Source organism: Cajanus cajan, chromosome 8 (assembly GCF_000230855.2).
Source record: "Cajanus cajan strain Asha chromosome 8, NIPB_CcT2T_4, whole genome shotgun sequence".
Taxonomy (NCBI): Eukaryota; Viridiplantae; Streptophyta; class Magnoliopsida; order Fabales; family Fabaceae; genus Cajanus; species Cajanus cajan.
In genome coordinates, this window is record NC_138524.1 from 27,308,381 (window position 1) to 27,318,560 (window position 10,180).

Genomic DNA, 10,180 nt, shown 5'->3' on the forward strand with positions numbered 1-10,180 from the left:
TAAAAGAAAAACTAAATAAAATTATTGAAACTAACTGAGTATTTAAATATTTATAAAACGTAGCTTGGTCATGACTAACACAATAAGGAACGTGACTCAATTCGCAATACATATTGAGCTCGTGGGAAAAGATTTCTGTTCAATTTCCGTTATTAATTTCATAACCATTTCAAAGGAAAAGTCTCACTTGGAAGCCAAACTAAAATAAATACTTTATGTCTCTATATATTTTAAAAATAATTTAAAAATAAAAATGTTAGAATAGACGGTTGGAGGAGAAAGTTTGAAGTAGAATAGAAATTTATAACTTATAAAGATAAAAATATTCAAAAAAAATTATGTACACAAAAATAAAATATCACTTTTATATATAAATATAAATATAGTTTAATGAACTAATTTGAATTGACATGAGCGATAAAAGACTCACCTCGATTAATCAAATAATTAGAATTGAATCTTGATTCTTAATAAAAAAAAAATTCAAAAGGGAGGAGATAAAAAAGAACATTTTTATTAATGTTTCATTTGGCATATTATTATGTAAATTTGCCTATTCGGCACGTGGAATGAAACAATAAGATCACAATAGCATTCACGTCACTTCCATCAATTATGAAATGAATCATGATGAAATTAATTTGTTTAACACACATGTATGATACAAGCGATGAATGGTGTTGCAAGAATTACAGGAATTAGAATTGAAGCATTAGAACTCGAACTGCATCTTTGATGTGTAGCCAAGTGCGTCAAGGTGAGTAGTCATTGCCTTATTCATTGGTGGTGGACCGCACCTAAGTATCTGCATAATCATTTTTCTTTTAAATATAAGGTTTGAATAGTCACTATAAAAAAAATTGACATATAATAACACATATTCTATAATAACATAAGTATCATTAAAAAGTACTTTTATTTATATTTGTTAAAAAGTATGAGTATACACTATAATTTTATACAAAAAATATTAAATCTCATTCAAAATATAATCAACACTAAAATTATATATAATTATATGTTAAATAAATATATACCTACATATATTATATTTATAATGACATTTTTTGTGTGTCACTATATGTAACATTTCTCATAGTGTGTATATAGTTAATATATGGAAAGGAATTAATGTTACACTCTTTTTCTATTATTTTTTTACTGTTGATTAAAATTTATAATCAATAATAAAATAGTATTAATAAATGAGTGATAAAGAGTGTTGCTGGTAATTTTAATATATTTAACCTGAATATCTGGAGCTGGTTCAGGACAATGTGATTTAATAATCTCCTTCGATATAAAACCAATGCCACCATTCCATTCTCTAGGAGGCTGCCACATATGGAAAATATCAAACATTTTAATCTACAAAGAAAGATATTGATGGATATGAATTCAATTTTTTTTGTCTGAAACTTAATTATAATCAATGAAGGTTTTTATTATTTCTTACTGCCGAGAGAAAATAGTTGTTAAAAATAAAATTACTTCTACATTTTAAGGATAAAATTCCAGTAGCAAAATTATTATTTTAACTTTTTTTATAAAAAAAAAAACCATGCAGTTAATTCTAAAGCATGTCTATTTGTATAATAACTTATATTCTTATATATTATATAAAATAATGGCCCTGTGCATATGTTATATAATATATATATATATATATATATATATATATATATATATATATATTTGGATATGGAGCAACCAACCTTATTAAGAACATGATAGACTTCAAATCTTTGAGGAAATTTGTTCGCATAGTTATCTAGTTCTTCCTGCAGCACCAAACAGATCAGCCCAAAGCAACTTAACTCACTTAGCTTTAAATTCAAATTAGTGGATTCAATCCCTCTTCTCTAAGAATTCATCTTGAATTTTAAAGTTTATAAATCTACCACTACAATAGAGTTACATACATAAAATATAAAAAAAATATCACTATATATATATATAAATATAACTAATTTTAATAATAATTTTGAATTAGATTGAACATTATAATTTATACCTATATTTTTAATAATATAATAACATATATTATGTTTATAATCGAGTTTTAATGATAAATATTATATTATTATAAGATATTACACATCTTTTGAAGTTAAGAGGACCCATTCTTTTTAATAAAGATTTTAGACAAAATTCATCGATATAAACATATACAATTTTTAATCATATTTGACAAAAATATATAGAGATTAGACACGTACTGAAACATATTTTTCCACTCGATGTAGAAAAATAGGAAAAATGCTACAATGCTGTAACTGATTTATTAAGCAGATGTGATTATGTAGGTTCTTTATTCAGTTGCTCATACGATTTTTATTATTATTTTTATTTTTATAAGTCGATGTTGCTCATACAACAATGGCAACAAATCGTAACGAGGCTACCTTTAGCAGAATGTCGTCCACTGTTACATTGGCGTAAACGAGGTGCACCTTTGTTTTGTCCTTCGGGTTTTCCAGAATGGCTCTTATGAGCTGCAATAAATGATTGGGACAAAGTAACATAAGCTCATTTTCTATTCATTAGTCGAACCCTTACATAATAAATGTCTTTTTAAGTTATTAATTTTATTTACAGATACTAAAACATTAGTAATTTGATGAAGACAAATAATTTTGTAAAAATGATGAACACAACAATAGCATTTTAATAAAATATTATTCAAAATATAAATAAAAATACTTAATAAGAAAAGTTAAAATAACACTATTTAAAATTTATTTTTTCTTTTAACATGACAGTCAACATGAGATTGAGATATTTCAAACAATTATAGGATTCACATATCTAATAATCATGAATAAAATGTTAATAAAGCTTTTGTTGAGATCAAAATTTGCATTAATTTAATAAATAAGTTTCACCATAAAACTTCTTAAAATAAGCTAAACAACTTTCTTAAACTTAACCAAAAATATTTTTTAATGTGAATGCTTAGTTATGTAATAAAATATAAGCTCCATATTTGAGAATATAAATGCCTTGAGTTTGAACAGTCCATGTAGAGAATGCGCGCAATTGAATATTACACAAAACTTAGGTAGAGCTACTTATATATATTTTATGTTATTATCCAATGAAATTGAAATTTTATCTTGATATTAATTTATATAATGTCAAGATAAAATTTTAATTATGATTAAAAAAACAATACTAATCATACCTAAAAAAAATTATATCTAAGTTAATTTTATCATTAATACATACACCTTTTCCTAGGAGTGAAAGTATATATATATGTACGGACCTGAAACATTGGAGTTATGCCTGAACCTCCAGCAAGCATTCCAAATGCCCTAACTTGGCCAGGTTTGTAACTGAAACGTCCCTACAACTCGCAAGTATATTCATTACACTTACATTATGCTTTTGTGACTATATATGATTAGGTTTTTTTTTCCTTTTCATATTAAAATGTAAGTAAATAGTGTTCGTATTGATGGTATAATAAAATTGTTTTATACTATCATTAAATCACAAATTATCATATATAATAAGTTTATTTTTCTCTTTGTTTATATTTTATTTAACTTTTAAGGCATTAGCATAATACTTAAGAAATATAAGTCTGAATTAATACAGTAAAATTACTCCTATAATTAACTTCCTAATATATATTTTATGAAATGTTTGGATTCTTACCAATAGAATAAGTATTGAAAAAGATAAACAACTCATTAATCAATTAAATAATGTGTTAATAATAGTTAAGGATATAATAGAAAAAAATATATGCAATGTTATACTGATAATTTAAAATGATAATTAAATTAAAACATATTAAAATTGTCAAAAAGTTAAATATAATAAAATGAAAGAAGTAACTTTTATAATAATTATCTTAAAATTCATATAATTACTGATTTTTTTTTATAGATTGATATTGTTAAACAAAATATACTGATGATGCATAGAAATTAAGCTTATTTATTTTGAATTAAATTTTATTTTGCATAATTAAGGAAAGTAATTAATACCTTGGGGCCCTTCACGGCCAAGTAATCACCTTCCTTCATTTGTCTAAAATGGTGGGACATCTTTCCATTTGGGTACATCTGTTTGGAAAACAATATTTAGATAATGTATATATATATGCTATTATTATTGGGTCAATTTGTTTAAGCTTTTTTCATATAAAAATGTTTTTTCTTTCTAAATGAAATAAGTATTTTTTTTATATACTTTTTATATGTTTATTTAAACTTTTTAAAATAAATAATTTTCTAAACGAATTATTATTTTTTTAAAAACACTTCTCTTAAGTTTAAACAAGTGGACCCATTATCACAAAATAACAATAACTATATATATTTGAAAAAGGTAAATTAGTTTATCCTTTTGCAAAAAAATTCAGCAAAAATTGTACCTTCACAACCAATTCAAAGTAGCCAATATCTGAATCTAATGTGATTGGAGTATATGATCTCAATACTTCCTCTCCTTGGCTATCTTTTCCCCTGCTCAAAAAAGTTAATTAATTAATGAGTTAATCACTTATATATTATTAGTGACAATCAATCATATATTTTATTAGTGTTATGTCAAATGCTTATTTAATAAAATAAAAATAGAATAAAATAATTTAAAAGATATGATTAGTTGTCAGTGTAAAAAACTTTACACTGACAATATATGAATGATTAACTCTTAATTAATCACTATAAAATGGATTTATTACACGATCTCTTTTATCCTTTTATTGTATTTGAAATTTATGATATGTTTTATTCAACGGAATACGTTAAATATATAACATTAGAGCAATATTAATATATGGTAAATCTTCCAAACCTAGCAAGTATGTTTTTTCCAACGGGAAGACCCAATACTGATGAAGGAGTAGGAAGGGCAAATCTGAATCGTGCAACGTTGTGGCTGAGTGGAGTCTTCTTTATGAGTTTAAATTCTTTGAAATTGTTGGGGTCCAAGCATCCTGAAAATTTTGACATTTTCATAGTAAATTTGCATGCAAAGACGAGTCTAATAATGACACTTTCAATATACGATGCGTGTGTGCTTCTTGAAAAATCCTGTAGATATTTGCTTTTAGGGTCTAGTATATATGAAAAAAATCAAATTTATATATAAAAAGAAAACTATTGATTGCTAATATAAATTATTCATTAATGATTGTTTTTATTTGCATAATATATATTTGATACTATTTTTAATTAATATAAAAAATGAGTTGATATTTCATCACATGAATAATAGCAATCATTATTTTTTTTCATCAACAAATTCTCTAAAATGAGTTGCTCACTGAAGAATCAGCTATAATAATGGATAATATTCCCTCTTTATAATACAAATCAATTCTCTATATACACACACGATGAGTGAAACTAATTAAGTCACTAAATTTGAAAATCATGAAAATTTGTTTAATTGATCACAAATAATTCTGAAATTTTTTTTAAACATTTTCTAAAAATAAGGATTTTAATCACATTAAATAAATAAATAAATGTAACATAACATTTTTACCGTATTAAAATTTTATTTTTACTTTAGAAAAATTAGTTTCTCATTTTTTCATAGGAATGATTTCATGGGAAACATGTAAAAATCATTTTCACAAAATAACATTTCTTAAATATATTACCTTTTAAATAATAAATCAAACACAAAAAGTTAACATTCTCAACATCAAATTATCGAAAAAAAATAAAAAATATTTTTGTGTAATAACAAATACCCATAAAAGTATTTAGTTACTAATGAGTAATGATAAAGTTGTCATTTGTTTTATGATGATGATGGTGGAAAGCATGCAAATTGGTATCTGTGTGATAAATAGAAGATTTATCTAAGAATGGAACTGAAATGAGATATTAGAATAAGTTGAAGAATGATACAAATAAAGTGTAGAAGTATATATGTAGAGCTAACCTTTGGGGTTTTTTGTGCGATAGTAAAGATAAGCAGCTGAGAAGCCAACGGCGACAAGAGCAACTACACCACCTAGCAATTCAGGGTTGAGATTCTCACCAAAGGGTAAAAACTTGAAATCCAAATTGGGGAACCGAAGTGCCATGTTGAATGGTAGCTCTAACATTTTGCAAGAAATTGGGAAATCGCAACTATGCTTTTATGCATGTGCAAACTACAAAAGGCATAAATATAATATTATGCTTTTTCCTACCTAATTAATTCTTTTCTTCTTCTCATCACTGTTCTTCAAATGAAGCAAAGAATAATCACAAACGTACAGCTAACACGATATTCTACGCGATAATGTTTCTGAATTAAAATCATGATACTTTACCCATGGGTCATTTATTTGAGTAGAATTGGATTTAAAAGTGCTGGGATACAAACAAGTCTCACATCGATAAAATAAAATAAGAAATAACAACTTATATAACATAAACATACTTCAATGATTAAGAGGCCTCTTGGGTAACGACCAAAAGCAAAACCGTGAAGGCTAAGGCCCAAAGCGGACAATATCTCATCATTGTGGAGTATGTTTGTGAAATAACACTATAAAAAATAACTTTCATAAAATATTCCTTAAGACAAATACCATAAAATAACCTCATCTCTGGTATCAGAGCCTGCACCCCCATAAAAACTCATAACATATAATGTGCTATATAAAGACAGATTCCACTGCGTGAAAGGTTAGGTCCCTTGTTTGAGGGGAGGATTGTTGGATACAAACAAGTCCCACATCGATAAAATAAAACAAGAAATAACAACTTATATAACATCAACATACTTCAATGATTGAGAGGCCTTTTGGGTAATGACCAAAAGCAAAACCTTTTGTATTATATAAGTTGTTATTTCTTGTTTTATTTTATCGGTGGGACTTGTTTGTATCTCAACAAAAAGTCTGTTGGAGGAGAAAACCTCAAGAAAAGTGGTTATAGCTAGTCAGCTTTTAATTGAAAAGTGGTTATAGCTAGTCAGCTTTTAATTCTAACAAAAATGTTACAAGTACGTAGATATGAAAAAAAACCGATATTTTCACACTAAAGAAAAAAAAATGGTAAATACATACATTAGTGGAAAATTAAGATATCAAATCAGGTTCTAAAATCGGTTATACTGAAATTCATGCTGGGATATTTTTATAAATAAGACTATTACTTTTAAAATTGCTCGTAAAACCGATTTTATATGTGAATATAAAATCGGTCACAAGGAGAACTAATTTTGTATGTGTGACATATGAAACTTGTAACATTGTAAGTTTTATAAAATAGTAATATGTATTTTTGAAAATTAATTAAATGTGAGTTTTTTTTAAAATAATTAATAATAATATATATGTATTTTTAAAAATTAATTAAATATACTTTATAAAAATTAGGAAGAGTTTGTAAAAAAAATATAATCTGTATAATATGAGAGTTATTTTGGGTTAAATCTATTTTTATATCATGTTATACTCTAGTTTTATGCTGGTTAGGAAGTTATTTTGAGAGGGGTTAAGCATTAGTTCATTATACGGATGTTTCTTCTTCATCTTTTCTTTCAACTTAAAAACCCACCAAGAGAATACAAATATTGAAGGAAGGAACCATCTCAGAGATTTCTTGTTGTTTTCAACCATCTATTGAGGTAATGAGAGTGAATTATCTTGCTCTAGGTGTAGAATTAAGAGCTCCCTCGTTTGTTTGCATTTGATTTACTTTCAATAGTTTGACATTTTTTTTGTTCTTATTTGTGTCCATTTTTTTTTGTAGGGGGGCTTGAAGATAGAGGTGTCAAATATGTTGGGTCGACCTGACCCAACTTGATCTACATGGGTCAAATGCTATTTTTTAAGTTAGACTGACTTGACTTATTTTTTTTTTGGGTGCCATTGTTTGACCCAACCTAGCCCATGTCAAGCCATTAAGCCATCGGGTCATCAAGCCAAATTGTCCTAATTAAAAAAATAATATTTTTTTTACAATGAAAAAATAAAAAAAAATATATATAACATGATTAATTGATACTATATACTACCATGAAACACCTAATAGTTTTACATGTATACAATTTCTCACCATTTCATTTGTATTTATCCACCCCATCAACTAGACCAACCTTTTCATAATGATTCCATACCTCAAAGATATTAGACTTAGTTTTCTTAGCCTTTTTAGTACCTTAGCGTTTGTCATTAATATCCTTACTTTTACTTTTATTGTGACTCTTTGAGAACAGGTTTGAGCACGACTATGTCTTCATCTTTTTCGACAAAATGAACAAAGATGACAAGTCATAGGGTCAAGTTATCAGGGGCGTAGTGGGAACAGTGAAGCTCTCACATTGATTAGCCCTAACTCTAAGCTTGTAACTACAATTCTATAAGAAAACACAAAATAGTGAAATACTATTATATTATAATACATTTCAGACTTATAGATTGATTGTAGTTTAGATTATTCCACTTAGTAGTTTAATAGGCTTATAAGTTAGCTTGTGCAACAACTTAACCTAGGCTCATTTGGCTTATCGGACTTAATAAGCTAGGACAAAATGATTTGGTTCTATTTAGGTCATTCCTTTTAAGGCATAACCAAAGTAGATACGATTGGATGGACAAAGTTCACAGAGACAAAGTGTGACTAGTTCCCTGCTCTATATGCCTACTTTTGGGCATCTATCAAAATGGAGCCTAATGCAATGGTGGGCCTGGTGGACCAACAAATGATTAGGGTTACTCCCTTGATCATCGCCACTATGACAGAATGTCGAGAAGACAATATATCCTACTCTATTTTCTGGGAGTAGGCTATTACTTGAGAGACTGTGGATACTCTACTCTACTCAAAACCAAGACCGATTGAGAAGATAGAGATGAAGAAATTCTTGAGGGTTGCTAACTTGAAGCCCCTGTGCAAATTGTTCTACAATTTGTTGTTCAACACATTCATCCCTAGGTCTGGTTCCAAGGATAATGTCTCAAATGTCAATAGGTTCTATCTATACCACCTTAGTCTAGGTGTGAAGATAAATCTGCTTAGTTTGATTTATAATCACTAGAAGTCTTGTCTCAACCACAAAGACTAAGAGAAGAGTAAAAGGGCACCCATTCCCTATGAGATGCTTTTCACGAAGGTGATTGAGAGAGTCGACATTGATAGTAACCTTGGAGAAAGATTCTGATGTTGGAGATGTGTCTATCACTACCCTCAAGTGGATGGGGATTGCTCACCTATTTCCTCTAGTGAAATAGAACTTGATGACAATCAAAATAGAGCTAAAGGAGGGGCCTCCACTGAAGAAGCTAGCCTACAACCAATAATCACACCACTAAAAGCCACCCTCAACCACAAACACTCACCCAACCACCAAATCCTCCTTAAACTCAAATACAAGCCTCTCCTCCATCAACACATAAAATTAAAAACCTCTATATCTAAGATTCTTCAAATCTAAGTACATGAGTCTTAATTTGACTCGGATGACAAACCATTATCATTTTTTCTCTCTTGTCTTAGGCCTAAATCACCACCACCACCACCTCAGCATACAACAAAAGCCACTCTTCCCCCAAAATCCAAGAAGCCTCATCTTATTTGAGGCCTTGTTAAGCCTCAAACATAGAAAAAAATAGAAAAGGCTCTTCAAGTGTGTCAAGGTACTCTATCTCAACTAGAGGTAGAAGAATAAAGAAAGAAGAATGAGGATCTAGTTATTGAAGAGGGAATTAAATGCTTAAGGAAGCACTATGTCTATCTACTAAAAACCTCACCACCACAATAAATTCATCCATTTGCGTTGGTCATACCTTTGAGTGTTGACATCTCCTTGGTTTTTCTTGATCATCGTACCCCTAATGCTTTTGTTTCTATAGTACCACCAGGAGAGGATGTTGAAATCCTAAGGGTTAATTTTGAGGAAGAAGCCAAGCATGACTATCTAGTGGAGGAGACCATGATTAATGAGGAGTCTTGGGAGCCCTCGATGTATGATTCCACAAGGAAATCCCCATACTATAACATGTAATAATACCTTCATATATTCTATAGGGATGAGAAACCCATCACCATCCATCCTCTAACATGAACCTTCACTCCACCCCCTTGTTTTGTATGGTCAACATTGTCTGGATGCTAAAACTCACAGGCTTATCAATCACCAGTGCAACGAGCTTGAAGATGAATGTGATTTCTAGGTTTCTCTAGAGTTAAGTTATACGAGAACCCCTCATAAT

The 10,180-nt window shown here is 28.4% G+C and overlaps 1 protein-coding gene across 1 annotated transcript; it reads right to left on the bottom strand.

Annotated features, from left to right (window-relative positions):
- Nucleotides 1–498: 498 nt before the first annotated feature.
- On the bottom strand, nucleotides 499–6,114 carry LOC109811746 (NADH--cytochrome b5 reductase 1). Its single transcript, XM_083062764.1, has 9 exons — nucleotides 5,914–6,114; nucleotides 4,813–4,954; nucleotides 4,388–4,478; nucleotides 3,999–4,076; nucleotides 3,269–3,349; nucleotides 2,406–2,495; nucleotides 1,716–1,781; nucleotides 1,249–1,335; nucleotides 499–805 (listed from the first exon to the last, which is right to left on the bottom strand). The coding sequence occupies exons 1-9, from the start codon at nucleotides 6,077–6,079 to the stop codon at nucleotides 713–715; spliced, it is 894 nt and encodes a 297-aa protein (XP_082918890.1). The 5' UTR covers nucleotides 6,080–6,114; the 3' UTR covers nucleotides 499–712.
- Between the last annotated feature and the right edge of the window lie 4,066 nt (nucleotides 6,115–10,180).

What these genes read in the sequence shown, in the direction of transcription:
- LOC109811746 (XM_083062764.1), bottom strand. Translation starts at nt 6,079, where the DNA reads ATGTTAGAGCTACCATTCAACATGGCACTTCGGTTCCCCAATTTGGAT. An exon ending in TCGCACAAAAAACCCCAAAG is followed by an intron (nt 4,955 to 5,913) that starts GTTAGCTCTACA and finishes CAAAATTTTCAG; the next exon opens with GATGCTTGGACCCCAACAAT. An exon ending in TGGCCGTGAAGGGCCCCAAG is followed by an intron (nt 3,350 to 3,998) that starts GTATTAATTACT and finishes TGCGAGTTGTAG; the next exon opens with GGACGTTTCAGTTACAAACC.